Source organism: Anguilla anguilla, chromosome 5 (genome assembly GCF_013347855.1).
Source record: "Anguilla anguilla isolate fAngAng1 chromosome 5, fAngAng1.pri, whole genome shotgun sequence".
Classification (NCBI taxonomy): domain Eukaryota; kingdom Metazoa; phylum Chordata; class Actinopteri; order Anguilliformes; family Anguillidae; genus Anguilla; species Anguilla anguilla.
The window spans coordinates 62,519,405-62,535,092 of NC_049205.1; the positions used below are offsets into that span (position 1 = coordinate 62,519,405).

General features: G+C 42.4%; 2 protein-coding genes across 3 annotated transcripts; both read right to left on the reverse strand.

Annotated features, from left to right (window-relative positions):
- Positions 1-1,363: 1,363 nt before the first annotated feature.
- med28 (mediator complex subunit 28) lies at positions 1,364-2,936 on the reverse strand. The gene is made up of 4 exons (XM_035417315.1): positions 2,748-2,936; positions 2,235-2,301; positions 2,040-2,152; positions 1,364-1,651 (listed from the first exon to the last, which is right to left on the reverse strand). The coding sequence occupies exons 1-4, from the start codon at positions 2,910-2,912 to the stop codon at positions 1,454-1,456; spliced, it is 543 nt and encodes a 180-aa protein (XP_035273206.1). The 5' UTR covers positions 2,913-2,936; the 3' UTR covers positions 1,364-1,453.
- A 4,490-nt stretch (positions 2,937-7,426) lies between these two features.
- Positions 7,427-11,247, reverse strand: LOC118227212 (homeodomain-only protein-like). 2 transcript variants are annotated; one of them, XM_035417424.1, is made up of 3 exons: positions 11,145-11,247; positions 10,609-10,891; positions 7,427-7,718 (listed from the first exon to the last, which is right to left on the reverse strand). In XM_035417424.1, exons 2-3 carry the CDS (start codon positions 10,771-10,773, stop codon positions 7,641-7,643), a joined length of 243 nt encoding a protein of 80 aa, XP_035273315.1. In that variant the 5' UTR covers positions 10,774-10,891; positions 11,145-11,247; the 3' UTR covers positions 7,427-7,640. The 2 variants fall into 2 exon arrangements, with proteins under 2 accessions (XP_035273315.1, XP_035273316.1); XM_035417425.1 differs by lacking the exon at positions 11,145-11,247 and having other exon boundaries at positions 10,609-11,025.
- Between the last annotated feature and the right edge of the window lie 4,441 nt (positions 11,248-15,688).

The following is a 15,688-nucleotide window of genomic DNA, read 5'->3' on the forward strand; positions in this document are numbered from 1 at the left end:
AGCCTTCTATTTAAGATGATGTATATTTTAAAACAATACAAACAAGACAACTCTCAAATCCAAACCAGAAATATGACACACCTCACAAAATGTTGTTCCCCAAAACACAGCACACCCTTTGTGCTGGATTAGGGACGATCTTATTCAACAGTCACACCTTTTCTGTTTTATTTGGGGACAAATGTTGCAGAAAAATACAGCTAGTGGGAGAATAAATGTGGATGGATTCTGTGAACATCTCTGTCCTCATTTTGATCTTTTTGTATTCATTTGGTGGTAACTTTGACTACCAGCAACTCTCTTCCTGTGGATTTCCCACTAAATCTGTATTGTGGGAGTCTTGTACACGGACAAGAGAAGCAGGATTGATTGGTTGCAGAGATCGGAGTTTATGGAGTGTACAGTGCATAGCTCTCAGAATATATGCTTACACAGTCACAGCACATGTGGGTATTAGCTTGTTGCAGCCTTTGGTCTGCAGATATGGCAATTGCAGTATACACACCTCCACAGGTAATCATATTTGGATAATGTAGTTTTCCAACTTTCTAACACTGATAATACTCATGACTGTTGCAAGCGGTTACACTTTATGTATCGTAGACCTCTTCAAACCAGCGAACTCACTGTGAGAAATACTGGCTATGTGATTTGCGGAGCCTTCTAGTAAATGTCACTCTGGGTATGAGGTCAGAGCCGATGTCTCGGAAGCCGGATTTACACCTCTGCAGCACATAAAATTTACAGCCGGCTACTTGGGCTGCGCATTATCATCACAATGATCACTGTTCCCAGTACACGACAAAGATTAAGCAGCTGGATGAGCTCATAAACGGCAGTCCTGATAAGCACTGCATAATGCAACGCACATTGTACCATCTCCTGGTACATGATGTGCCCTGGTGTACTCCCGTTCTACTAGAGGGATCTCAATTTCTGTTCCTGGACAGCCACAGCATCTGCTAATGTTTGGGCAGTTTTAACATTTAAGTGCTCCTTTTAAGTCACTTACTGGCTAAAAAGACCATACAGCTCATCTCCGTGGCTTAAACTGGTGGCTGACGGAAAAGAAACCACAGAATCCTACAGAGAGTCCAGCTCTCCAGGACTGGAGTTGGGAGTCCACTGGGGCCTGTATCACGAAGAAGGATTACTTCACGGAGTAAAACCCAGAACCCTTCCAAATCTGGAACATGGACTGAAGTAAAAAGAGCTGTTCCGGGTCTTACTCTGTGCATTTATTGAGCTAACCCATGTAATCCTGCTTCGTGGTAACAGGCCCCTGGTCTAGACAGCTTGAACGCATGAATGCAGACCAGTAACAGGTTCTCACCATGGAGGCATAAGGACACACAATACTGGCTTCAGTCACAAAAAAGACCATTTAATAACAATACAAAAGGCTGCAAAATATATGTACACAAGTAAAAAAAAAAAGTATTAATGCCAGTGATCAGTTTGGTTTCATAGGGGCGGGAATGTTAGCAGAAGCCTGTTCCAGGAAAGCCAGTGGACCCTGGGGAAGCTCTGTCGGTTTCTTGTGCTGTACATTGATGTCTTCCAGTACCTGCTGCCAGTGGTGGATTTTGCTGAGGTGCTTCTGAATGAGCAGCTCTTTTCTCTGCAGCTCATTCCTTAACTCTGACACATCCTAAAAAAAAGAAAGGGATTAAAACGTCAGACTTCAAACCACAACATTACGTAGCAAGACATTCACAGTTTACATACAGGATTACATGCAAACATAAAATCACAGCATGAACGTTCACACACAGGTTCTCACATAAAATTTCAGTGGGACAGAAGTGATACTAAACTGTAAGATACGAAAACTACTACAGCATAAATATTAAATCTAAACCTAATAATAAATAAAGAAACTGTTGCAACATTAGTGCACTACAAATGTATGCCACAATGACAAATGGCACAACAGATTCAGGCATAAAATTACATGATACCAGGCCCATTGGATAATGGGCCTGTACAACCTCAAACTTGTGTTGATAACTCCAGACAGGCTTTTCTCATGAACTCACCTCCTTCACAACTTGCTCTGGTTTCTGCACTGACAACTGTAACCTCTTCTGTAGGAAGAAGCACTCAGTCTGTCTGGCGACGTCTAAGAATTTCTGGATACACTGGTCAACACCTGAAACAGAATCAGAAGTCTTGCATGTGGACATCGGAATAATAATTCAGACAGAAACGAACCCCAATAACAGCATTCTTACCGGTCCTGATTTCTTCTTGATCGGTGCCGTTCACATAGTCCTGACTTACAAGAGATGCAAAACAAGCCTAGGAGACAATGACAACAGTATGAGGCTTTTGGTGGCATTGGTTCTATGCACTTAACACGCTGCTATTAATATGCAGGTTTGCATTAGAAGGATCCTGCAACACGCTAACAACACATAGGTTATATATGAAATATCGAATTATGTACTGAAGGTTAGGTACTGTAACCATGTGAACAACGTTAGGCTAATGTTGTAATTTTGCTAAAATATTTCGCTGCCCTGAGTTCACTGTATCTACCCAACAAATGTACATTACAAACAATTTCGAAAATAAGTAGTCACCCTAATGTCAATAAAAATGACATTATCCAGCAGGAAGTGTCCAAACGAGTCTTAAATCTAGTTTATCAACAAAAAGTCGCGCACATCCGTCTGTGAACGTCCGCGTAGCTATGTTTCCCCGTTAGCGAAAGTCGTTATCCTGTCATACAGTGAGTTACCAACCTCGAAAGAAGCCTCGAGATCATCCACCAAAGTGTTATTGCTCTGATTCCTGCTCCCAGAAGCGACCGGTAGTAAGCCTGGCTGCCCGGGAGCGCCCGGGCCACCTGCAGGATGAGAGCCAGGCGGTTGTTGACCAGGGAACATACCTCCCATAGAAGAAGCCATTTTGACAATGATGCTCAGGGAGCGCAGCTCTCACGCAAGCGCACTATAGAGCAGAATCACGTGATGTGTGTAATAGTCACGTGGTTTCAGCTGCAAAACACAACACTTCAATCAAACTGGACCCGATATTTAAATATGATTTTAGCATTGCAGTACAATTTGAGTTGCAACATACTGGCACGGATTTCAACTTGGAAGTTTACATTCTAAAAAAGAGCAAAATAAACAATATTATCACATGGGAATACTGCATGACCAGTTTCAAGAGCAAACTGTTACTATGATGCAGTTTATATCAATTGTGTGCTAGTTGTGCTCCTGCATGAAGTTTTCTTTGTGATGATACTGTGAAAATCACAGTTCCCAAGGGAGCCAATAATATTTTAATTGTGTTTTATTCTCCCACTAGCTGTATTTTTCTGATGTTGCTAGAACTGGGGCATCGGCCAGATCATATCGCCAGTTATGATGCTTGTCTGATTCAAGGACAGTTTAGAGGGGACTTTGTGCTTAAAAAATAAGTCTGCAGGTCCCCTAAGCTTCGCTATAGTCGTGTCCTTGAAAGTTGCTTCAGTTTACACTAATTATTTTACATGCTTATTTGTCATGAATTGCTCTAAGGAGAGTGTTTAGCTGGACGTCCAAAACGAATCCCATTTTCACTGTTGTCAAAAACAATCAGTGTCTTAAAAAACAATAACAAAATCAAGTCCAATGGCCATATCCACTGCTGTTGTTTGCTGTTATAGAAGAATGTGCAGTTGTATACTGAACATAGCATACCTCTGGAAAACTGTACTCCAGTTATTTGAACTTGCACAGTAGATACACGCAGTGCTTTGTGATTTCAGAAAATGTAATGCACACCAGACCTGTTACAGTTCCAGATATGACAATATGGCTATATGAATATACATATATAATTGTGTAATTAGGTAAATACTGCCATACCAAACTGTGAAATGATATCCTTTTGTAAGATCATTCAGTACTTAATTGAACAATTCTATATGTTGTAGAATATTTATCATACAGGATTAATGACTAACTTAGGTGGGTCCTGATTTTCCAAACGCAGCAACAAATAAGTAACGAAGCAAAGCAGACGTTCAGTTCTACTATGTTGTCATTAGTGATTCTGAGCTCCCCAGGAGCAGTCCCAAAACAGCGGGCTCCTAATTGTTTAGTGGTGATTGCTCTGCATAGAATTCTTAAAGACGCTGTAGTGTCTTCTTCCTCCACCAGGTGGCGCCTAGGCCCTATACGTAGCTTGCACATGTCGCGAGGACCATCCTGTCAACAGGTGCTAATTTGACTGATTTATTGTGAAGTGAGTCTTTTAAAGTAGGACTGACAGTGATAGCTTTTCATGCAGACATTCATATTAGCTGTCTATTAATATCATTATTATATAGCCGACGAGCGCGTCAGGACGCGAAAAATTACATTTTATTTATATATCGGCTAATAATCGGCAGTCTGTAGTGCAGTACTGTGGCGCCGATAGATGTCGTCGTTATTTGTACAAATTCACGCTTTTGGCTCATTTGGTCTATATAATATCAGCTGTTTATTAATTTACCCTAACACTTTCTAAATTTTTCTTTCTGTGTAGTCATAATGAGGAATGAGTCAGACTCATCACTGGGAAATATTACATCATGTATTGTGCTTTACATTCCATGCTAAAATGAATGATTACGGTCTATGATTGCAGCACCATGGACAGTTACCAGTAGATCTATGCTATGATTTAACACACCGTATGAAAAACCAAAAAAAATACCAAAAAAAACCATGCATGTGGGGATACACCTCAATCCAAAACCGATCAAGAAAAATTGATGCCACAATAACTGACTAAACTCTTCCAATAATTTGATATCAGTCTTTCTCATTGCTGTGGAGGAATTTTAGCCACGCCCCTTTGCGGAAATACAGAAATTCAGAGAAACTGGTACGTTTCCAAGCACGTGCTGCTCATTTCAGATCCCGCCACAGCATCTTTATTGGGTTCAAGTCAGGACTAGGCCACTCCAACCATTTTGTCTCTTTTCAGCCGTTCGGATGTGGACTTGCTTTTCTGTGCTGGATCCTTGTTTTTCTGCGTAACCCAGTTACACCAGTTTCAGCTCATGGACTGATGGCCGGACATTCTCCTTAAGAATTTTCTGGTACAGAGCAGAATTCATGGTTCCTTCAATGACGACAACTCATCCAGGTCCTGAGGCAGCAACGCATCCCCACACTACCACCACCATGTTTGACTGTTGGTATGATGTCCTTGCTGTGAAATGCTGTATTTGCTTCATGCCAGACATAATGGGACCCATGTTGGCCAAAAAGTTCAATTTTTGACTCATCTGTCTATAGAATATTATCCCAAAAGGTTTGGGGACCATCCAGGTTTTTGTTTTTTTTCTTTGCAAATGTGAAAATTGGGAAGGGGCAAATACTTTTTCACGCCACTGTACATGTGTATCATGTAAAGAATGAGAGGCATTGAATGAAATTTAGAAAACCCTGGAGGGAAAAATTCAAGTTTACCTTGACCTTTAATGTATGGGTGTGTGTGTGTGTGTCTTTTCCATTTCATTCATACAAAGAAGAAAGATAAAAAGGAAGGCTATAAACCCACAAATGTTGTTATAATTTTAATTAAATAGTAACTTTGAATATTTCAACTCTTTTTATATGAAATGATGAATAAAATGAAGGCGGTTAAGAGTTGCGTTCTTTTATCATAGTGATGGTTTTATTATCCATGGACAATAAGGTTTCCTGGGCTAAAGGTATCTGGATTATACAATGTATACAATGACATTTATATATGAATGAACATAAGGTCAAATCACCTCAATGGTTTTTCTGCTGGTAAAACAATATTTTATTGAAAGAATTGCACAGAAGTTCAATAACAACAAAATTCTACTTGCAATGGTGCCTGATAATGTCCAGCACATTTCACATACATTAAAACAATTGCTAATGTTACCTACAATTCCTTCCGGACACCCCAGATTTCCCCAGAGGAAAAAATATCTTGGAAAAATGGCAGCTGCTCAGTTCCTAGAGGCGGAGACAAGCTCAACCAAAGAATTATGGTGGACGTGAGATATCATATTACATCCTAAAGATTAATATTTTATCACATTTTATCAACATTTTTTTCCACTATTAATGACACTCACTCTGACCCTTACAGAAATAACATACAATGCAATATATTGAAGTTAAATATATTATCAATATCAGGAAAGTGTTTGTGTACATGTGTGCGCCTGTGTGTGTGTGCGTGCGTGCGTGCATGTGGCCTGTGCATGTGTGTGAGTGAGTATGTGTGTGCGTGTGTATGTGTGTGTGCGTGTACGTGTACGTGTGCGTGTGTGTGTGTGTGCGTGTGCGTGTGCGTGTGTGTGTGTATGTGGCCTGTGCATGTGTGTGTGAGTGAGTACGTGTGTGTGCGCGCACTAATGGCAACTGGTTAACTCTGGATGTCCCGTATTAGGAACTAATGTAGTCATAACACAAGAGGCGTGACCAACTTAACTGATGCTACCACTGGTGTGGCTAAGGCTAACCACCCCCCCCCCCCCCCCCCCCCCACACACACACACACACACACCTGTAGCCCAGTTACCATGGCCCTATGTCCTAATGGCTGAGCCTTCAGCCTGTTACTTTAGGGCCCAATCTGTTGTCATGGGAAACACACTTACTCATTAAGCCTCTCAGAAGCCCTAATAAAAAGCATTTTTTACATATAATATAACCATAGGTGAGATACATGCATTATAAACACACATTTATGTGCTCAGTGTGCATGTGAGTCCACTGCAGACAGAGACAGTGACCCCCAGAGTGGAGTTAAGCGCTGGATTAGTTCCCAGTGTGCCAGACCTTGCAGCCCCAGACTGCAGGTTTGACCTCAGCTTGGACACGGAAAACACATCTGTCATTTTAGGTGGCAACACCCTATTTTGGGCTAAGTAAAAAAAAAAGTTTTCTTTTTTGGCAAGAGGAACTGATAGCATTTACTTGAATGCATTTTCTCCTTTTAATGACCCCCACCCCCTTTAAGGGGGGTTTCAGTAAAGTAGATCATATTCTATTCTGCACTGGCTAAACTAAAGGTCTGATGGTATGTTCACATTAAGTGAGAGGTAAGAGCTCAGATCAGTGACGTACAGGTAAGGCAGATGCAGGGTGTGGCCACTGAAGTGTGTCACCTGACCTCCCTCCTTCATTTTACAGGAAATAAGAGTGCATGGGTACCAGCGGGGAGGGAGGGGGGGGGACTCCTGTGAGAAAAACTGATGGAAGTGCACTAAACATCTCTGCCTGTAGGGGGCACATCCTACCCATTGCCTTCAAAGCCACACACCTCAGCACAATACTTGTATGAGCGAAAAAAAAAAAAAAAACCCTTTACACTGTGCAGGAAATGCATAACATTACATTACATTATAGGTTCTTAGCAGACGCTCTTATCCAGAGCGACTTACAACAAGTGCATAACAAATGCAAGGAACACATATCACAGCAATTTAATTATGTCGTTTTTTTTCTCTCTAGCTTTTTCTCAAGGTAGGAGGGGGCCATCTTGCCTGCCCTCACTGCACGTCCCTGGTTTCAGATAGATAAAGAAAGAGGAAGGAAAAGGGAAAATGGCGCTGACTCCTCCCTCTGCCGCAGTCAGCCAATGGGGCGGGCCCCCGTCATTCTCCTTCAGTCCATCACTGATCCCAGTTTGGCCGGCAGGCCCTCGGACTTCCTCCACTGAGCGTTGCGCATCCTGAACCACTTCTGCAAGAGAAACGGCAAGCGTGTGTCTTTCTGCGGCCCGGAGCTGCCCTCAAATGGGAGGGCCTTACCTCCAAAGGGGCGTGGCCTACCTCCAAAGAGGTATGGTTAGGGATAGGAATAGGGTTACGCTAAACTTCGCACATTTGGAGCACGACCACTCCCCTTTTGAGTAGAGAACCAAATCAGCTGTGCAGTAATGGTTTACTGCCTCAGTGAACTTTACATTACACTTATTTGACAGATGCTTTTTATCCAAAGCGACACAACATAAGTGCATACCGAGGGTCATTGGAGCAACTACAAAACACATAAGGTGCAATACTCATTATGTAACTTCTCCCAGAATAAATGGATTGCATGTAAACAGTGTAATATAAGAAGTCCTTGACAAGAAGGTTCCCTTAATGTACAGGCAGGTGAAACGGTAACCCCAACTCCTCCTGAGTTCGACACAACCATGATCACACCACCCACGGGAATGGCACGGAAACAGAGGTGGAGGTGAACGCTGATGTCAAATATACCTCTGTTTACATACATGAAAGTCTAAAAAAAAATGCACAAACAAAACTCAAGCTGTGGATAAATACAATTCTCAAAGGATGACATCATGCCCATTGTGTTCCTCTGAAAATCAAGATATTATGGTGATGCGTCATATGTGTAATATCAATGCAGAAAGGTCAGAGATGGAAGCACAGCTTGAGACCTGGATAGATTTCATATTATTCTCATTATGATTATAAATTTTTTTGCTTTGCCAATTTGCCCATTCTGAAAAAAAACGTGTTAAACACTCCCAAACAGTGTTGCAGGGTTTTTGAAATTGATTTTATTTTAAATCCGGACAGGACAAAGGATGAAAATACACGACTGTCACCTCCTTGGTAGTGAAAGTGAGATTTCAGCAATGCTGAGGTACATCTGAAGGCATTCTGTACATGGTAACCATGGCAACCATAGCACCAGATACACTTAATGTCAGATGATTGCCTATGTTGACCGAAAGAGACTAACCCATGTCATGTGACTTTCCCTAGGGCATAGCAGACAAGGGGGAGGAGCCTGGTGGGTGGGCTGGGGACTGGCAGTGGGTGTGGCTATTGGAAATTTCTGTTATACTCGCATCTTATTGAACTTACTAGCCATGAGAATGCAACACGACAGAAACACAGCAGCAATGGACAAAGCCAGGCCTGTAGTGAAAGGCAGCGGATACCATGTTTTTCCATTGAAATAAAAAAATTCTTCTTCTCTGTGACTACCAAACTTACAATTTTCTCAAAGCAAAACACGTCATCAAAAGTTTACCTTAAGGGCAAACGGCAAAGACAAGAGAGTAAATTGTCCCCTAAACTTGTTAACGCCCATCTTTTGTACATCTGCAATAGAACAAAAAAATATCTATTTTACTGTGTGACAAAAAGAAATTAGCAGGAATAACCCGTCTGAGTTTAGGAACAGCGAGGAGAAAGGGTTTGAGGAGAATCTGTCACTGCTCGATTTGCATGCTCATATTTGATGGTCCTCCTCATAGGTACATATTGTGAAATTTAACTATTTGCTCAAGGCTATGCGGCGGTTTTTGCATACTGTAGTCCCTTTATGCATCCGCGCGCAAAACCAACACAAAGGCAAATGCCATGCTTTTAACACAGACATGCCAAATTGTTCGTTGACACAGCGCTACCTAAATACATCTTATTAAGGTAATCACGAAGAAAAGTATGTTAAGAGTAATAGTGAAAATGTATTGGAGGTATTGGGCATTGGAGGTGATTCAGTGGTGTGGGGCCTTGGTCATTTTTTAAATTCTCGAAATAGAAAATCTACCCAGGGTTAAATTAAGTTTCTTAATTTGCGTCTGGTATGAAGGCTACGCTAATTATCTGTTATTCTGTTGAATTCGTCGGTGGAGATTGACTATCCAGCAAGCACTAGCAATTCGGCACGTCTGTTGCCACAGCATGTTACCATGTGAGAACTGTGTTACGTAACCAGCGAGACTGTCCCTTTCTGCAACGCGGTTGAAAACGAGCTGGTAATTGATGTACTTTGGAATTCGAGTGGACTTCCGGGCACACGAGTGCTGCGCGTCGTTCGACAACAACTGCACGCTACACATCAGGAAGGCAAGGTGGAATTTGAAAAGAAAATATTGACTTTGATAGTGCCAACAGACTTGAGGACAGTAACCTAGCCTACCGAGAGCTTCAAACACCACGGTACCAACTGGCCATATAGGTGGGAGTGTCTACATAGCACGCGAGACCGCAGTGACAGCCGTGAATACACCGTGAAAATAAGTGATGTGAAACGGCTTATGTGACACGAGAACTACTCCCACTGACAACAGTCCTGTTTTTCTTTATGGTTTGCTCCATGTAAAAAAAGAAACTCGTTCAGCAAACTTTCCCTACAAAATCATATATTATTATTATTTATTATTATTATTATTATTATTATTATTATTATTACATTTTTTATTTTGTTTATTACAATCTGCTGCTTAAACGATTAAATGTTTCTTATCCAAATATTGTCCATTTAAAATGACGAGAGATACTACAGAAATTTTGTGACTTTTGAACTTGGGTTTTGTCATTTCTGTCGGAAGATATAATCAACGCAGGTTATATGGCACCTACAGATTTCCGAACAGTACTGGCGAGTTGGTTTAGCCTATACATTTTCTTCAAACGTACTGCCTGTTATTTATTTATTTGTTTATTTATTTATTTCAGAACTGTTTAAAACTGCACAGTAAGCACGCGTGCTTCCATGATCTGGCTAATCGTTGCTCGCATAGAGCCCGTAGTATTCTGCAAAAAAAGAAATGCCATTTTTTAAGACAATAGCTTTTCATCGGCATAGGCTATAGGCTACTCACTGCTGCATCTTCTTCGGACAGTCCGCACTCTGCCGCGATTATCATGAGAGTCGTCCCATCTGGATGCTTGCTGACTCTCATAAAGTTATCCTCCAGCTGTTCGATTTGCTCCTTCGTTAGATCCAAGTTCACCACAGAATCTTTGTTTTCCCCATTCGAAGCCATTTCACGCGCTGTTTCCCTCTCAAATGTAGCCTATCGGAGGTAGTTTGCGTGTTGTCGAGGCTACTCCAAATTATTGGCACTTCGCACTTTGGTTTCCGTCCAAATGACAGCTCCTATCCTGCAATTAACGACACCAAGGAAACAAAATGAGGACAATCACTAATGCTGCTGAAGACAGGCTGAACACGAAAGCGCACGCATTACTCAGATAAAGCACCGTGTGAATGAATAGGTCACTGAACAGACTACAAGCAACTCGCAACCCGTTTTCACAGATCCCTCCCTGCTCACACCAACTCAATTTGGGGGGAAAACATATAATACAGGAGCCAGAAGAAGAAAATAATCATTGACAATATTAAGTGACGTACCAATTAATTCTTCCACTTGCGGTTGCCCCAGTCAGACATAGAAGTTTTGAGTGTACTTGAGAGCGGCGCGCAGGATTTTTAAATGCAGGATTCGGTGGAGGGGCGGGCGGTGTGTGTGCGTGGGGGGGGGGGGGGGGGGGGGGGTTGTTATTTGGGGGAGGAGGGTATCCCCAAGACTGAGATCCTTACGCGTAAAGTACGTGTCCAAATATGATTACTTAGTCCATAGAAAGCCATAGTCTACATTGGGTACCTATCTATAGCCAACTCGATTGCAACTACTAGTTTTAATGAATTATGAGACAGAATTCTAATTGTTGGATTTTATTTTTGTTATAGGTGCTAGTAGGCCTGCACAGTTCTAATATAACACAGAAATGCAATAGCAAACAACACGTTTCAAACTAATGTAGACAGTATTATGATGACAGTCTATTTAAACTTTACGGAGTAAATTACCGCGATACCGCACTGGTTGGACATACGCACGCACACATAATTACTGATTGTGGTTTTCGTAATGGTATTAATTTCTGGTGACTTGGGCCTAATGACGTACAATATAGCTTACGTAACCATGCGCGGGCGTAGGCTATTCTTGTTCATTTTGAAAGGTAAACTTTCCCATAATGAAGAGCATCAGTCGTGTTGAATGCAACGCACACGTCAGACTTCACACTTAGCATTGTATCTGCTTTGACCTGCCTTCGCGAATGAACATATATACACAGTGACAATGGCGCCCAATCACAGGCCTGGGGGGCGGATTTAAAGGCGTGGCATGCTCGCGAGGGGCGGAATTCACGAGCTAGGATGGACACAAGCTGCCTCACCTGTAGAACAAGATTAAGCGCCAGAAAATATCTTAACCGTGAGAGAATTCGAGCGGTATGTGCTCTGTCAGTGCAATTGGATTGGTAAACAGTGCCTGAACACGTGCGCTGTCCCGAGCCACGCAGTATCTGCCTCGGAGGCTATTCGAGAACAGGTTAGACCAACTACCATTGGCAACACCTCAGCAGCATCTCTCTGTATAGCGTCGTACTAACTCGTCAACCGGACAGACCGGGCATATTTGTACCAGTCACTGATCGACGTGATAATCCAGTCCTTTAAAGTGCCGGAAATTGCACTCCCTTTCAACGCCTCAGATCACGCCAAACAAGCAGAACTCCAGAGTAGCCTAATCAGTCACAATCTGAACTATTTGGACACTGGTGGACGAGAAAGGTCAAGTAATTTAGCTAGAGTCTGGTAACATGGATTTCAGTTTACATAACATCATACACTGCATTCATCTTCGAATGTTCCGCATTGAGATGTCGAAGAGGCACGCTATGCGTGGTAGGCTACTTTGATCTTCCAATTTAAATGATAGAAAATGCCTTAAAATGCAACATCTGCCCTGACCTAATTTGATAAATACTGACCAATAAAATTACGTGCTTTTGGGAAATTAACAAGTGGGTACCACAATATCGCGTTACACATTAGTTGCATATCATCAATCTTTATTTTCATCAACCTTTAATTCCCGGAAAACACATTGAGGGAACAAGTTGATACTTATGGAACCAGCTGCATGCAGCAGCATCTAAACCAATAAGTGGCAGTCCATGTAATAACAAGGAATGGTCCACTGTATCAGAGGCTTTAGAAAGGTCAACAAAAGGATGTGGAAATGGAACTATGCTTAATCCCTGAACCTAGACTGATGGGGGCTAAACAAAGAATGGCTCCACCTTTATGCAAGGGCAACGCATTACCTCTTTTCCATACTTCAGGGATGATGTCAGACACAATCGATTGGTTAAAAATATTTGCAATGTACTCAGTAATCAGAGGGGCAGCAAGATGGGGAACAAAAGGGTCCAGATTATCCTAATCGGTGGAGGGCCTAGGGTTTATAATTAAGAAATGTGTGCATTTATATTTTTGCAAGCCTATGATGCCAGTAATCAGATATAAAGTAATTTTTTTTTTTTTTAAACTTCTACTCATTGTATCTCAGTGAGAATGTGAGAATATTTATAGACAGAAAACAACTTTTTAAAATGAAATGCCAGGAAGATCCAGGAAGTGCAAAAAACAATACAAAAAACGTTCCATTTGCCTGTTTGATGGGTGGGAGTGGTTTTGTGAAGGACATGGCCGTCATTAATCCACAATAATTTCCGCTGTGTTGTTCTAGATCCATATCACACGTCATCGACTGGGTCATTTTGCACTGACAAAAACATTACGATCAATCGAAAACATTGAGCAAGTACCATGCTACCCCATTAAGAACTCTGGCCAAGGTTTGAACCACATATTAATGTTTTATACTGGAAAATGTCATCCATCAGGACTCATCATATATATATATCACCTAAAATAGCACGTGTTATCTGTGTCCAAATACAGACCAGCAGGATCACTTCAAGAGATTATTTCAGGGAAGCAGATGCATAAAAAAATAATAGTTTAGGTACAGGTGGGATTAAATCCTGCAGCCTTTTAACAAGTGAAGTTCTAGTTTCCTCACAACTTTTCCACACTGTTACCCAGTATCAGTATTGCCAACATTTTTAATAAATTACCAACAGTAATTGGTCAATTCTTTTGCTTGAAGTCGCCAGAAGACTGACAATTTTTATTAGAATGAATGTTTGTGAAGACAAAATATTATTCCATGGGTTAGTAAAAATTAACGCTTTTTCCCCATTACTTTTTAGAGAAGAAAGATTTTTGGGATTCCCAGAAGTCACCATATCTAGCAACACCATCACTAAAGTCTGTTCCGTTTTAGTAACGCAATCTTATATGTACTGGGCTAACTTTCATGTGTGTGTAGATTAATGGAAATGTTCCTAAGAGAAACCTTTGGGTAGGTCATCAAAACACCATCCCCGCTGTCCCCTGTCAAATGTCCACTAGATTTCAACCACCCCCCCACCCCCCCTCTCCCCCCACACACATGCACACACACATGGGGGTGCTTGAAGCAGCACGGGTGGCTCAGATATTTCGGGGAGGCTGTGTGGGTCTTACGTAAGTCCCTCAGGAAGGCCTCAAAACATCTGGAACTCATACAAGCCCCCAAAATAGGAGTGGAGTGGAGTGGAGAGGAGAGAGAGCGAGCGGAGGGTAGAGGAGAGGAGAGGGCGGAGGAGTGGAGAAATGAGGAGAAGAGAGCAGAAGAGAGGAGTCTCCACAAGGCATCCACGCAGAGGCACCAATCTGGGGCCTGCAGAAAGGCAGTCAGGAGCGGATTGCAGCAGTTCTCATTACATGGCATTACAGGCATCTGGCAGAGGCTCTTATCCAGAGCGACTTACACAGCATTTTACATAGCATTTACATTGCATCCATTAGTACAGCTGGATATTTACTGAAGGTAAAGTACCTTGCTCAAGGGTGCAACGGCAGTGTCCTACCGGCTGATCGAACCTGTGACCTTCAGCTTACGAGGCCAACTCCTTACCCATTATATGACACTTTCGCCCCACCCCACCACCACTCCCCTTCTCCCCTCAACCCCTCCACCACCGGGGCACCCTCACAAAGGGAATATACTGAAAATCCATCCATCCATTATCTATACTTATCCCTATATCTATACCTATACCTATATCTGTACCTGCTTAATTCCTGGTCAGGGTTGTGGGAGGGCTGGGGCCTATCCCGGCATGCATTGGGGGCAAGAGCCGGGCATACAGCCCGTATCGCATTCAGTTAGGGCTGTTGAAAACATGTTTGTGTTCTAACTTCGAATTTCCACCTTGATTTTATTCCAACGGAGCGCAGGTATCAATAGAAACCTTCACCGGGCCTCGTAAAGTAAGTATTTGAAGTGCTTGCACATGCCAATCAAACGCGTGGAGGGGGTGCCAGTTCCACAGTCTGCTCGACAGACTTTAACCATAACAATATCCGTAGCCGTGCTTAATATCTTGACACATACCAGCGGTCTTGGCGTGTTTCGCGTGCATGCTGAGAATGCTTCTGTTTAAAGAGCCTCTTGTAGTGGAAATTCCCCCTCGCCACGGGAGGAGAGCAGCGTGTGCCTGACAGGACGCTCCGTCTAACATACAGCTCTTTGTTTTGGCCCCATGCTCCCCGCTGTGGCCCCGTGGGGACATGCGTGCGGCTGGAGTCACAGCCACAGAAGAGGGAAATCTCATCCAAACACTCGGACCCTCAGTGCCCCTCCCACACCCCCCACCCCACTTTTTTTTTTGGTTGTATTTGTTCTTGAGTTTCACTAAACTATGGAAAAGCTCAGTATATAGCATGTATCTGTCTCCCCTCCCTTAATTCTAACTGATAGGCCGACACAGGGAATGATGGGTAATAGCCACAGGGTAATGGAACAGCTTTTATGATGCAGCGGCAAGGAGCACATTGAAGGAAATAAAACGAGATATTTGTGCACACCCGGCAAAAAAAAGCCTTTAACCAGTGTTTATGTCTTGAGACAAGACTTTAAATTTTCTTTTATTCACTCAAGTAGAACATATTAGCTTGTTTTAAGTTACTGTTTGCTTGATAGGCGAAGTTTC